Source organism: Elaeis guineensis, chromosome 8 (assembly GCF_000442705.2).
Source record: "Elaeis guineensis isolate ETL-2024a chromosome 8, EG11, whole genome shotgun sequence".
Taxonomy (NCBI): Eukaryota; Viridiplantae; Streptophyta; class Magnoliopsida; order Arecales; family Arecaceae; genus Elaeis; species Elaeis guineensis.
In genome coordinates this window covers 28,013,441-28,028,485 of record NC_026000.2, presented here as the reverse complement: position 1 = coordinate 28,028,485, position 15,045 = coordinate 28,013,441, and the positions used below count along the sequence as shown (strand labels likewise).

The 15,045-nt window shown below is 45.9% G+C and overlaps 1 protein-coding gene across 1 annotated transcript; it reads right to left on the bottom strand.

Annotated features, from left to right (window-relative positions):
- Positions 1-8,092: 8,092 nt before the first annotated feature.
- LOC105037782 (putative disease resistance protein At1g50180) lies at positions 8,093-11,830 on the bottom strand. Its single transcript, XM_073261806.1, has 2 exons — positions 10,711-11,830; positions 8,093-10,015 (listed from the first exon to the last, which is right to left on the bottom strand). The coding sequence occupies exons 1-2, from the start codon at positions 11,750-11,752 to the stop codon at positions 8,325-8,327; spliced, it is 2,733 nt and encodes a 910-aa protein (XP_073117907.1). The 5' UTR covers positions 11,753-11,830; the 3' UTR covers positions 8,093-8,324.
- Positions 11,831-15,045: the final 3,215 nt, after the last annotated feature.

The following is a 15,045-nucleotide window of genomic DNA, read 5'->3' as shown; positions in this document are numbered from 1 at the left end:
TAAAATAAAAGTTGCATATCTACATGTCTCCCCTCTTGGCACTATCTTATATCGACAGGGCAGTCCAAACAAACTGTATCGAAAGCAGGAGGGAAACTTCGTCTCGACAAAGTCGAAGGTCCGGTTCTCTTTAGACCGGATGGGGGGAGAGGCCCTGCAACGCCCATATGCGCCCCCACAGCCCTGTTAGGGACAGGAGGAGAACCTCGCCCTAACTTGAGCAAAGTCGAAGGCCCGGTTCTCTTTAGACCGGATGGGGGGAGAGGCCCTGCAATGCCCATATGCGCCCCCACAGCCCTGTTAGGGACAGGAGGAGAACCTCGCCCTAACTTGAGCAAAGTCAAAGGCCCAGTTCTCTTTAGACCGGATGGGGGGAGAGGCCCTGTAACGCCCATATGCGCCCCCACAGCCCTGTTAGGGACAGGAGGAGAACCTCGCCCTAACTTGAGCAAAGTCGAAGGCCCGATTCTCTTTAGATCGGACGGGGGGAGAGGCCCTGCAATGTCCATATGCGCCCCCACAGCCCTGTTAGGGATAGGAGGAGAACCTCGCCCTAACTTGAGCAAAGTCGAAGGCCCAATTCTCTTTAGACCGGATGGAGGGAGAGGCCCTGCAACGTCCCTATGCACCCCCGCAGCCCTGTTAGGGATAGGAGGAGAACCTCGTCCTAACTCGAGCAAAGTCGAAGGCCCGGTTCTCTTTAGATTGGAAGGGGGGAAGGATCCAGCAATGCCCATATGTACCCCTACAGCTGCATTAGAGACAAGAGGAGGACCTCGTCCTAACCAGAGCTGAAACCTGTTACGACAGAAATAAGGAAAGAATCTCACCCCGACATCAATTAAAGTCTGGTCATTCAAGACCAGAAGAGAAAAAGGGAGGACCTTCCCCAGCGGCCCCTTCGCAATAAGACTCCGTCCGGACTCCTACGAGAGCCGGACTTCGTCCCCAACTTCGACCGTCGGTAAACTCCGTCCGGACTTCTACGGGAGCCGGACTTCGCTCTCAACTTTGATCGAAAGAAAACTCCGTTCGGACTCTTACGGGAGCCGAAACCTTGTCCCCAACTTCGATCGCTGGTAAGCTCCGTCCGGGAGCCAGATTTTGCCTCTAACTTCAATTGCAGATAAACTCCGTTCGGACTCCCACGGGAGCCGGACTTCGCCCCGACTTCGCTTACGGGAGCCGAACTCCCGTAGTCCTATCAAGAGTGGAGGAAAAATTTCACTCGAAAAAGAAAAAGGGAGGAGGGGCTAAAAAGGAAGGCGATGGACTACGTCAGTGACGAATGGAAAACAAACAGCGTCAAAGACGTAGAGGACCCCATCTCAACGAGGATTGGGGTTCTTATCAAGGACCCCAGCTCTCAAGGAAGCTCTCAGCACAAGCCTGAGATGAGACTTCCTCGGGGTGATGAAAGATCAGACCTCCGAGCCCGAGCCCTGGTGGGGGGCACCAAACCCGAGCGGCCCCAGACAAATCTGCAGCCACGGACGAAAAGGATGGATCGATACGATGACAATCGGGTACCTCCGAATGATGCGAAGGCCAAAAAGAAGCTCAGCAAGCGACAATTCGACACTAAGTGTAAGAGGTAGCAGAAATTTTCCTTTTCATATTATTCATCCAATATACATAATAGAGCCATTAAGATTGAAGGAGAAGGATAACTGAAAGGCGAGCCGACGTGACAACTACCGAAAATCTACGGACAATGTCAAAAAAAAAAAAAAGAAGAGAGAAAAGGGGAAAAAGAAGAGAAATAGAGAGAAGGAAATACAACAATAACAATGATAAAGAAAAAAAATTCGGCAGACAACAGTTCGACGCAAAGTGCGGACGAAGTAACAAAATTTTCTTCTCATTCTTCGATTAACAAGTTGTACGTTACAAGACCTGGAGGGCCAGAAGAAGAAAACATTATTACAAAACTCGAAAGGGATACACCAGAGGCCACTTCAAGCTGTAGACTTCTCTTTCCGGTTCTGTCCTTCCCAGCAGTATTTTTCAGTACGTATGATAAGCCTCTCGGCTCTCGCCCCCTGCCTCGTTCCGCTCCATCTCCAAAATCCCGACCCTAGGGGGAAAAGGATGGGATAGAATTCAAGGAGCAGCAAAGGCAACGGCAGCGGCGACGACGACCTGTTTCAAGAAGAATCAGGGTTACCCCGGAGGCAGCAATGGCGTCGGAGATATGCGCCACCATCGTGTGCTCCGTGACAACCACCGTCCTAGGTGTTCCGGCAAGGTTGGCATGCGCTACTTCCACCGTCCCCGCAATAAGTTCTACTGCCCCACCGGTGGCGCCGATCGCTTCTGGTCCCTCGGCCCCGATGACATCAAGGATCCCGCCACGGCTTGTGACGACAGCTCTGCCCCCTTTACCGATGTCGCCCTGTTCAGCTACTCCGAAGTTCTCAGGCGGAACGCCTTCACCGGTTGTCCCCGTTATTAAACCCCTGTTGTTGAAGGAATTCTCCCTCGAGCCCCCTTTAAGGCGACGAGAACCCTCAGCGACAGCTTGACAACTGGAGAACTCGTAGACCGCTGTTCTCTTCCTCGCACCCTTCCTAGTCCGTGGCATCCTCTCGAGGTTGGTCTCCGGGGCGGAGGCCCCGGTGGGAGAACCCCTCGGAGAGACTCGGGGGACCGGAGACGACGGAGAGCCAGTGGAGATGGCAAGGACCGGCGCAAAGGACGCTCGGAGTCAGAAGGGGCACCGATGGAGTGGCTGAGTGGCTTGGCTCTCAAGCGGAAGAAAGGCGTCGACCCACAGGCAAAGTGAAGCCCCCGGAGGAAAGGCGGGGGCTTAAATAGGCAACGGAGCCTGGCGTAATTATGGTGGCAGATATCCCTAGGCCAACCAGTACCCACCACGTGTCCCACTCACCGCGGCATAGGGTTGACCGTTCGCAGATTTTTATGGCGTGATGCTTAGGATCGCGTCCTGGTGGGAATTTCGAAAAGACTTTTCGGGCAGCCCTAATTGGAAAGAGGCTCCAGCACGCGTGCATTTAATGCCAAAATATCTGGGGGCGACCATGCACAGGATTCAAGGGGATAACTTCAGCTGCGAAAATTTCTCTGTACTTTCTTCATTCGAAATTCGAACTCGAAAGTAGGGGGACTGGTGTTGGGTATAAAATCCCCCTCCAGCCGAAGTTCGTGACGGGGGTGACCCTCCGGGGATCCAACTGACTTTCGACCTCCGACAACGTCTCTTCAAACCCCCCAGGCGGTCGAGCCTCCGTCGCACTCCTAAGTCTTGTAAGACGGGCAGGACCCCGCCAGCATCGACCGGACTCCTACGGGAGCTAGATCTTGTCTCCGACTCCAGCTACAGGCAGACTTCGTCCGGACTCCTACGGGAGCCGGACTCCGTCCCCAACCTCAACTGCGGGAAGGCTTCGCCCGGACTCCCATGGGAGCCGGGCTCCGCCCTCGATCTCGACTGCGGGAAGGCTTCGTCCGGACTCCTACGGGAGCCGAGCTCCACCCACGACTTCGCTTACAGATAAACTTCGTCCGGACTCTTAAGGGAGCCGAACTTCGTCCCTGACTTAAATTGCAGGTAGACTTCGACTGGACTCCTATGGGAGCCAGATCTCGTCTCCGACTCTAGCTACAGGCAGACTTCGTCCGGACTCCTATGGGAGTCGGACTCCGTCCCCAACCTCAACTGCTGGAAGGCTTCGCCCGGACTCCCATGGGAGCCGAGCTCCGTCCTCGATCTCGACTGTGGGAAGGCTTCGCCCGGACTCCTACGGGAGCCAGATCTCGTCTCCGACTCCAGCTACAGGCAGACTTCGTCCGGACTCCTACGGGAGCCAGACTTTATCCCCAACCTCAACTGCTGGAAGGCTTCGCCCGGACTCCCATGGGAGCCGGGCTCCATCCTCGACCTCGACTGCGGGAAGGCTTCGCCCGGAATCCTACGGGAGCCGGGCTCCGCCCATGACTTCGCTACGACTTCGCTTACAAGTAAACTTCGTCCGGACTCTTAAGGGAGCCGAACTTCGTCTCTGACTTAAATTGCAGGTAGACTTCGATCGGACTCCTACGGGAGCCAGATCTCATCTCCGACTCCAGCTACAGGTAGACTTCGTCCGGACTCCTACGGGAGCCGGACTCCGTCCCCAACCTCAACTGCTGGAAGGCTTCGCCCGGACTCCCATGGGAGTCAGGCTCCGTCTTCGATCTCGACTGCGGGAAGGCTTCGCTCGAACTCCTACGAGAGCTGAGCTCCACCCACGACTTCGCTTACAGATAAACTTCATCCGGACTCTTAAGGGAGCCGAACTTCATCCCTGACTTAAATTGCAGGTAGACTTCGACCGGACTCTTACGGGAGCCAGATCTCGTCTCTGACTCCAGCTACAGGCAGACTTCGTCCGGACTCCTACGGGAGCCGGACTCCGTCCCCAACCTCAACTGCTGGAAGGCTTCGCCCGGACTCCCATGGGAGCCGGGCTCCATCCTCGACCTCGATTGCGGGAAGGCTTCGCCCGGACTCCTACGGGAGCCGGGCCCCACCCACGACTTCGCTTACAGGTAAACTTCGTCCGGACTCTTAAGGGAGCCGAACTTCGTCCCTGACTTAAATTGCAGGTAGACTTCGATCGGACTCCTACGGGAGCCAGATCTCATCTCCGACTCTAGCTACAGGCAGACTTCATCCGGACTCCTACGGGAGCCGGACTCCATCCATGACCCCGGCTACGGACCAACTTCGTCCGGACTCCTATGGGAGCCGGGTTTTGCCCCCAACTTCGACTACAGGAAGACCTCGTCCAAGCTCCTACAGGAACCGGACTTCGCTTCCGACTCCAGCTACAGACTCCAACTGAACTTCAACCGACAAGTCTGGACCCCCTGGCAGGCCGTAGTAACGGTCACGACTCTGCTCCACTCCCTACGGTGGATCCTACGCGGCTCCATTACTCCCTGGCAGGCTGCAATAACGGCCACAGCACTGCTCCACTTCCTGCGACGAATACCGCACGATTCTTCCATCCTATGGCAAGTCGCGACAACGGACGCCGCTCCATTCCCCGCGGCAGACTCCACGTGGCACACCCCGTTGATAGCCATGGGTCCACTCCACTACTCTTCGCAACAAACTCCGTCTGATCCTGGGCAGCCCACTGCCAGACGGTTACAGATATCGCTATCAGTCTGCTGCCCCCTCTGCTTATAAAAGGAGGCCCGAGATACGTTATTCTCTGAGCTCTATTTTCTATCTCAAAATTCTGCTAAAATTTTCGTTTGAGCACTCCATTCTTGTTGAGGCAGAGAACTGACTTGAGCATCAGAGGGTCTTGCCGGAGCAACCCCACCTCCGGTTTAGACTTCTTTTGCAGGTCCCGGCGGCGACCGCGACCCCCACAACTCCAGCTTCTCCGACGCAAGCGGATGTTTGCACCGACAATCATAATGCAATATTTTTTTATAATAAAATGGTATTACATTATATTAGTATAATATTTTTTTATAATCATGTAATATTATTTTATTGTATTATATTAGTGCAGTATTCATTTACAATTATATAATATTATATTATATTAGTATAGTATTTTTTTATAATAATACAATGTTGTTTTATTGCATTATATTAATGTAGTATTCTTTTATAATAAGATAGTATTACATTATCATAGTATGTCATTATTTTATTATAGTATTACTTTACAACAATACAATATTATTTTATTAATATAGTACTTTTTTATAATAAGATAGTATTATATTATCATAGTGTAGTATTTTTTTATTATAATATTACTTTACAATAATATAGTGTTACTTTATAATAGTGTAGTATTATTTTATAATAGTATGGTATTACTTTATAATAATATAATATTATTTTTATTATAATGTAGTATTATTTTATAATAGTATAGTATTACTTTATAATAGTGTAGTGTTACTTTATAACTGCAAGGACAATTGGATCATTTCATCCCATTTGGATAGTTTCTTTTAAGTTATGTTTCAAATGGAGAGAATTTTTTTATTTGAAACTTAAGTGGATAGCTATTTTTAAGTTTAAATTCAATTAGATATTTCTCATTAATTTTTTCTATTATATATATATATATATATATATATATATACATGTCGGAGACGAATCAGGGGATGGCATCTTCTCCATTCCCAACCTAAGCTCGATCGGGGATTTTATTTTTTGGATAAATTATAAGAATATCTCTTCAACTTTAACTCAATTTTACTTATACCCTCTGTACTTTAAAAAGTATCAAACTGACCTTTCTAGTTATCGATATATTCCAATATAGTCCAATCTTTTATTTTATCAATAAAAGGTGTTAGATTTCTCTCTCAATGGATGAAAATGCCCTTTATACATAGATGAACTTAGAGAAGGAAGAAGATGAGAAGAAAAAGTGGATGAGGAGGAAGGGGATGAGAGGAGAATGGTCGTGAGCAAGGTATAGGTTAGAGGAGAAAAAGGAAGATAAGATGGAGAAAAAGGTGGGAAAAAGAAAAGAGAAAAAAATGGATTATCAATAGAAAAAGCGGTGAAGGTAGAAGGGGCTGTCGTGAAGGGGAGAATAAGGAGCTGAACTGGATGAGGAAGAAAAGGAGGTGAAGGGAGCCATCATGAAGGAAAAAAATGAGTGAGAAGGAAGAGGAGAAGAAGAATTTTTTTTTGTTGGTGACAAGGGACAGATTTAAAGGGGGCCATCTCAAGGGATAGGGCTCATGGGTTAGTTTGGAATAGAAAGAAAATAAAAAGAAAGGGGAGGAGGGTAGAGAGGCCGGCAGCAAGGAATAGGATGAAAATGGAGGAGGCCGCCATAAAGAGGGATAGTTTGTGGGTGGCTTGAAGAAAAAGAATAAGGAGAAAAAGTGCATGAAAGGAAGAGGAAGAGAAAAGAGAAAAGGAGAATGGGTGGAGAAAGTGGAGAAGAATGTGGAGGAAGAGAACGAGTGAAGAAAGGGGAGGAGAAGAAAGGAGGGAGAAAGAGGAGGAAGGAGAGGAGGAGAAATGGGTGAGAAAGAAGAAGACGAGAAAGAAGAGGAAGGAAGAGGGAGAAAGAGGAACGTCGGTCATGGAGGAGAGGATCAATCAAAGAGAAAGGAGGAGAGAGGAGGAAAGAGATGGTATTTTTATAATTTTAAAAAATTTTATTAAAGAAGATAGACGGCTAGTCTATATTGGAACATATCGATAAATAGAAAGATCAGTTTAATATATTTTAAAGTATAGAAGTGCAAGTGAAATTGAGCTAAAGTTGAGGAAGTATTCCTGTAATTTATGTTTATTATTTTTTATCGTTGGTCCATTCCCATAAAAAGTGAAGAATTTCTGGCCCAATTGAATCGGGATTGGGCCGAGCCCCCCGCTTGACAGATATTTTTGTCATCCCTAAAACTGTGCTTCCCAAAGTTGACTTTTTTGTGCTGTTGAGGTGAGAAAATCGTGAAGTATGAGTTGGTTGCATTCGTTATCCTGTTTGTCCAGCCATTAGAAGCTGATAAGCTTTTCTCTGTAGTTTTTTTTCCCCTTTTTGTTTTTAGAATACCTGCAGTGAAATGGTTGCATTTTGTCTGATGTTGTTGAAATAACCGTATATCATTTTAGCTAGCTGTCTCTATCATTCAATTCATGTTTGTAATGTTCAATTACTTGCTAATGCTATACTATGCGCCATGAGTCCATGACATTATTATCCAGAGCAGAAAGAAAATTTTTGTTTATTTATTTATTTTTATCTTTTAAAATGGAGGAAGATGTAAGTCCTCTCCTTTGTTTAGGATTGGATGCTTTTCCCAAATATCTGATGGCTTTTGCATATTCCCGACAATTCCTTATCGATCAACCCGTGCATGGCTCAAGACATTGATTTCTTGTTGAAGATCTAGAGTGTTATAGGCAGCACATCTGGGAAACGCATCCATGGGGACAACTCCATATTTCTATCTTGGCAAAATTATCTGGTGTAGTTGCGACGAAAATTTGTTCATTTGGAATATCAGACCAAATATGTGGAGTTAGATAGCTAGATTAAGGTTTCCTTTTTTTTTTTTTTTAGAACATAAGTTGAAATAACATAGGTCCGCATAAAATGAACAAGCAACCGATTAACAAGCCAAATCTTAAATGGCGCTAATTAAATCACAACAACAAAGACAACATTCCCAAAAGAAAAAGAAGAGAGAACATTTGAACTAGTTTTCTAATGGATATGGAGGATCGGAACTTGGCCTTCCATAAGGGAGGCATCCTAATCAGGAATTTTAATTGAACTATAGCTGTGTGCAGCCACTCCTGATCCTTTCAATTGAAACCAAGCTCAAGTGTACAACTCGATTCCTGGTATCTCCACATTGGTAGCAATCTCAAGTGGTTTAGGCAGCACATCTGGGAATCTCTGAATGGGACAATTGTATATCTCCATCTTGGCAAGCTTTGGGAAGGCTCCTTTCTCCACCACCCACTCCCTTAGGCAAAACAAGCCATCAAGTGCCAAGTAAATGAGTTGAGGGAAATCTTCAGCTGAACAGACCATCTTTGACCCAACAAAGCATACATTGAAAGTCAAGGATCGCAGGTGAGGAAGCTTCCCTACGATTGGCATCGGATCACCTACAAGGTCTCCAAACCAGAAACGTATGTACGTCAGGTTCTTGGGCAGCATTTGGGAGGAAATGTTTATTGAAGTTATTGGGCCTTCCGGGTGCCAGAATCTATTTTTGCTGTAATGAACTTCAAGTCTGCAAATGTTTCTGAACTCTGACAGAATATTTGCCTCCTCGTTTATGATGTTCGATTCATCAAGTTTTAGGTGAATGCGCTGAAGACGGCCTGATTTCATGCTTTTGTATTGGTGGATTAACTTCAAGCTTTCCTTGCTGAATAACCCATCAACAACGATGGAAAGCTTCCTGATGTTGCTCAAATGAAGTAGGTCATCGTGCCCTTGCAATGTACTCATGATTATGTTTTCCAGCGTCATCAAATAACTCAACATGTGAAGCTGCAATCTTCCTCCAATCTTATATTTTCTTGGAAGATACAGATGTCTTAGCCGTGTCAGCTTGCAGAACACATCAGGTATCAAGATTTCATCCCGCACTCGCAAATCAAGGGTCAGTAGACACCTTAGATTGCCAATGGATGATGGTAGTTCAGTGATGGAAGTATCCTTCAAACTCAAGTACCTTAAGTGGATTAAATTTTTCACTCTTCTAGGCAAGCTCCCCTTGATGCAACATCTTTCGAGATCCAAGACACGAAGCAATTGGAGCTCATTGCACAGGTTAGCCATCCACTCCCGGCAATCTTCTTCCAACTCACCTATTGGGAACAACAAGAGGCTTCTCAAGTGTGGATCCGCTTGTGAGGTACACTTGTGAAGAGATCCAGGTGCATTTTGACCCAAATAGACTGCCAGTCGGCGGAAGCTCAACTTTCCCATGGAAAGTGATGCACCCATTTCCTCAATGGCAGGGGAATTATGCCCAACTACGTGAAGAAAATTTTCTTCTTTCACTTTCTGCGAGCACATGTCTCGTGTCAGGTCATGAAGCTGACATGTTTTTATTTTTCCTTTGGCACTCCTTTTGCCCACTTGAACCATGTTTCTTCTAACCAGGTCATTCAAAGAGCGTTCTGCCGCATCCTCCAAAGATTCTGCTCCCCAAATGTTGCTCTCTGTCACAAGGCCTTCAGCAACCCACATCTGATACAACTTCTTTGTGGGAATTTCGTAATCCTCTGGGAAGTTTCCCAGATGAAGGAAGCAAGGCTTTAAAACATATGGCAAATGATGATAGCTCAATGCCAATGCATCATTCACCTTCTTATATGGTTGATTGAGATACTTGCCCCTGGCTAAAGATGAACATATATCATTGTAGACTGTTTCCCACTCCCTTGGTGTCTTCTTTGTTGCCAAAACACCTCCAGGTACCACAATTGCCAATGGAAGATTTTGGCAGTGCTCCAACATTTTCATTCCCCACTCTTTTTTCATTTGCAGTTCTGCATAGATCGAGTAAGATGTTAGCAACCCCATGAAAGTCATAAGCCAGCAAAAAATTGGTCAATCAATAATCACTAAAGCAACTACTAATTATGCGGGACAAAAGTTTATTCCTAATGGATGTTTTCCAGAATTAAGATTTTTTCTTTTTTTTCCCCAACGTAAACTTACTTTTTTGTGATTCTAGTAAAGCAGTCTCTAGAAATTACTCCAAAAAGGTAATTCTCTTGATGCGAATTGAATTTGACCAGTGGCACCATTGCTATGTGAATGTTAATTATGTGGCCAATCCGGTATTTCTTTTGATGCAGATCAATGTCCCCCATTAATCTAAACTTACCTGAATGGAAGAACTACAAATAGCAAACATTAATCTAAACTTGCATTGATCTTACAATTCTGTCACCTGATGATCACCATGATGTTCAACAAGCAGCGCTAAATTATCCCCGCTAAGGTCATGCTCTCCCATTATGATAATAGTAGGGACAATCAGGTTGTCCTAAAATGAAAAACAAATCTAAAGTCTGGTTTAGGGGGAGTCAGCTGGGCACCATCCAGATGAGAAGTTTACGAACTTTTGTCATATATGATCACTCTTTCTGCCAGTCTATTTTTTTGTCCATCAAATTTACTTACATCTAGCTTTTGCAATCCAGCTACTGTGTGTGTGCGTGACAATCCAACTACTAACCTCTGGTTTCTGCACCATCCATTCTGTCAATTGCCGTCTTCCTCAAAAGTTCCCAACTCTGTTCCTCTGTTAGTTTCGTAGGTTCATGGTATGATATCCCTGGGTGATTCAGCTCTTGCAGTATGAAACCCGTACGCGTTGTTAGCAATAGCTTGCTGCAACAATCATCCTTCAGAAAAGGAAGATGTAGCCGCTTCCAGTCTTCCAAGTTCCAAATATCATCGAGAACTACGAAATAAGGCTTCTCTTTTAGCTTTTCATAGACCTTTTCTGGAAGCTCCGACTCGCTTAGCGCCTCAATACCATTCCTCTGAGACAGAGGTGTAAGGCCAAGTAGAATTTCTTTCAGAACACTCTTAGTTTGAAATTGTTGGGATACATGAACCCAAGAGAAAGCTTGGAAGTGTTGCCTAACTGTAGGGTGACGGTAGACCTTTCTTGCAAGAGTGGTCTTCCCCAAACCGCCCATCCCCGTAATGACAACGATTTTGTACTCTGGATGCACCAGCTGGTCCGCTAGTTCCGCCAAGTCATTTTCCAATCCAACAATGACATCTTCCACAGCATGGGAAGAAGAGACCGCCGCATTGTACTCCATTTGCCTGGCAAGGGATGAGCTGCTCCCTCCATCTCTCATGTGCAGGCCATAAGTGGTCATCCTGGAAGCGAGTGAGGATATCTTTTGTGTTAAATCATCAATATCAGAGCCAACCTGATGGAGGGCTATAGCATCTCTCAACATGCAAGGGAACCATTTGAGCGCGTTCCAAAAGCCATCTTGCCTCTTATAGGAGATTTTGAGGATGTAGTCTTCGAGGATATCCTCAGCTTCATAAGCGAAATCTTTGATTTCGGAAATCCACTTGCGAACCACTGCTTGATCATGCTGTTTTGCTTCTGCGTCCTGTAAGAAAAGTTGCATCCATTCGAGTTCTACTTCAAGCTTCTTGATCTTATCGCCAACTGCATACAAGTATCTCCCTTCTTCAACTAGTAGCCTCCCAACATTCTGGGCTGCTGATTGGACTATGGACTCCGACATTTTAGGATGGAAAACTGGTCAGGGCGATAGACTCTGCTTCTCCCAGTTGGCTGGATCTGAATGGAAAAGGAAACAGTTAATCCCTACATGTTAAATTCTAAAGTAAAAATCAAACCAAAGAAAACAAGAAATAAGCATATTAATTAATGATAAAAAATTCAAAAAAAAAAAAAGCCAAAATGCTTATCCACATAGATCTATGATCCGCAACTCAGCGAAAGAGGAGTCAATTTTTTTTTTTTGTGTCATGGCTAATGTTCAGCCATCTGTCTTTCTTTTTTTTTTTTTTTACTATCAAGAAATATTCATATGCTAAAGACTGATGGTACTTCTTTTTTCAGAGAGAGATTTCTCTTCTGATAAATGGTGCTCCTATCTACGTACATGGGTGGAAGGAGCAATTTTGTTTGTGTCGAGTTTTTCAATGGAGGATTGAAACTTGCCGAGCTGGGGTCGGTCGGAAGTTTCAGTGTTCAAGATCTCAAAATTAAGGGCCAAGGAAGAGGATCGTTTTAAGATAGTCAGAGATTTCAAAGCTCCCTCAATCGATGAGTTGCTATCCGATGAAGTCCTTTTTAATACTGGGCTCAATCAGGCTAACCCCAAGGGTGAGTATTGCAATCATCCACCTTTCTTGTTTTCTTCTTTTATGCATCTGATAAAGTTTGATTGTTTGTAGAGATAAGGCCTGAGGATATCGTTAAGATAAAGCAGAACCTTCAAAAAAAAAGGAAAGCTCCGGCATCGGAAGGCACTTATGAGAAGCTAGTGGTCTACTGAGAAAAGATCGTAGACGAGCGGGCCTCAGTAGTTAAGGCCACCGTGGTGCTGGCAACTCCTACTCATCCAAGTCTGTCTCCACCGACTGTGGTTCCTACTTCAGCAGTTGCTCCAGTGCCAGTGTCTCCACCATCCATGGTCCTCCACCAGTTTCTCTGATGTCTCCTTGTGGGGTGGGGGCTCAATCTCGCACTACTCAATCTTTTTCTATCGCAGGCCCAAGTAGAGTGTCTCTTCCCACCGACCAATCAAATCCATATGCCTACCCTACCTCCATCCCCGAGGATGCAATTTTCAATGACTAGAGGGTGGTCAAAGAGCTGGTTGAGAGGTCGATGCTTCGAACAAAGCTAAGGGGAATCGATAGCATGAGCTTTGACGACCTGTAGTTGCACTCAGTGACCACCATGCGTCAATTGCTTTTTCTTATCCTTCGGCTTGTCCTTTTGTTCATCTTCTTCCTCCTTTTTGCTAATCATGGCTTCCTTGCAGATGTTTCATTTTTTGATCATCCTCTTGTGCTGTATGTGCAGAACGGAGATCAACAAAAATCTATGCTAGAAGGTCAAGTCTGACGTCGTGGAGATGCACGCGCAGACCGATGTGGCCAAGGAGAGGCTGGTAAGTTGAGGGAGTCCCTAAATAAAATTTTCACCGATCTTGTATGGAAGGGAAAGGAGCTTCAGGAGGCCAATGCAAAGCTTGTCAAGGTCGAGCGGAGGGGCGAGAAATGGATCGTCAAGGCCAAGCAAGAGGCCAGGGACTTGGTCACTGAGGCCAGGCGGGAGGCCGAAGGTAAGATTACTGAGGCCCACCAATCGACTGTGGAGTCCTTTAAGGCTTCAGTAGATTTTGAGTGGGAGATGGCTCAGGCGGTCGATAGCTTCAAAGCATCGGAGCAGTACCACGACATCTTGGTCGCATTCAGTCAAGAGTCCTTCAATGTGGGACATGGGGCTGGATTCAAAGATTGCCGCCGCTTGGTCACGGCCTGACTCTCTGAAGCTAACCTCTTCTTTTTGGATGAGGATGAGGGTGAAAAGGAGGCCCCAGAGGAGCCGGCTCCTCCTATGACTCCCGAGAGGCAGGTTGGGAGCGAAGAGGCAGCAGTCATAGTTTCTCCATCATCTGTTGTCAGACCATCTAAAGAATCCTTGGGTCCCTCAAGAGTTGCATCAGATCCCTTTGGTCTTCAAGGCGAGATCGGGAGATGAGACATCCTTATATTTCTTTCTTTTCTTTTCTTCTTATAGAAAAGTTGTTATTAATGAAGTGAAATTTTTTGAATTTGTATTTTTCTTTTTTTCTATCGTGTGTTCAGTCATGTCAGTATGTCCTCAGCAGGTATATCTCTTCAATTTCTATTGTCGAGCCCTTACCGGTAGTTTTCGCAGCAAGGGTTAGGTCTCGTATAAATGACCTAGAGAGGATGGTCAAGGAATTGAACAAGAAGGCTGCTGCTCAGAAGAAAGAGCTGTTGAGGACTAAGAAGGCCTTCGATGAGGTTTCAATAGAAATTGATCGATTAAGGTCGATCATTCGTCGGAATGTCATGGCATACTTTGCGGAAAAAGCTCGGTTGGTAGTCGAGTCCGTAAGGCCGTCAAAACTTATCGAGGATTCCACCTACGGTGCCGTTGCCAAATAGCATCACTTCCGTAACCAGCTCCATTAGGCTCGAGAAAAGATTTCAGAGTTGGAGTCATCAGAGGTTGCTACCAAAGAGTCCAGACAACATTTCATCGCTAGTGTGGGCAACTGCAAGGAAAGCTTCGTGCCGCTTGGGAGAAGCTTTTCAGACTTGAACGATTGGGGAGCAGAGCTGCCATTACTGAATATAGGCTGAGAAAAAGTTAGTTGACACTCACGAGATCTGAGTGCTTGGTCAGAGGGGAACTGGTCGACCCCATGTCCCCAAGTGACATGGTTTGATGCATGTTTGACGCGAGTTTCACAGTCGATTTTTGGCCGTGCAGGAATCGGATCAAGATGGCATTCCTAGAACTTGATTTCTCTAACTTTTCAAAGGTGATGTCAAACCCTCTACCTTTCGGGGTAGGTCTAGGGGTGTGGAGATTCATGAGATTGGTCTCGATGGTGAAGAGATCCACAAGGAAGCTCCCAATGAAGCTTCAGCGATCAGGGTTGGTTGTGATCAATTGTAACAATCTCTGACGTCGTCGGTCTAGGGTGATGATGTTCCTGTAATCATGATAAGTTATGTAAATACAATAGCAAACACTTATCTTATGTTGTCCTTTCTTTCGTTATGCGATGCTATTTACTGTCGTCGTCGATCTTTGTTCGGGAGACCCCTAGTTTTTGATGAGGACCCCTCGGTGCTCTTTCCATCAAATATCCCATGCATTGATTGTGGAGGATGCTCTAATGGCTCGTAACTCTCGATGTATTCAAGGTAAATTTGACCAAAGTGAGTGACAGCTGTGGGGAATGATTGTCATTGCTCCTTTCGATGGAATGAAGTATGGAAAGGGGTATCAGGCCTGAAGGAG

What these genes read in the sequence shown, in the direction of transcription:
- LOC105037782 (XM_073261806.1), bottom strand. Translation starts at nt 11,752, where the DNA reads ATGTCGGAGTCCATAGTCCAATCAGCAGCCCAGAATGTTGGGAGGCTA. An exon ending in GGATGGTGCAGAAACCAGAG is followed by an intron (nt 10,016 to 10,710) that starts GTTAGTAGTTGG and finishes CGATCTATGCAG; the next exon opens with AACTGCAAATGAAAAAAGAG.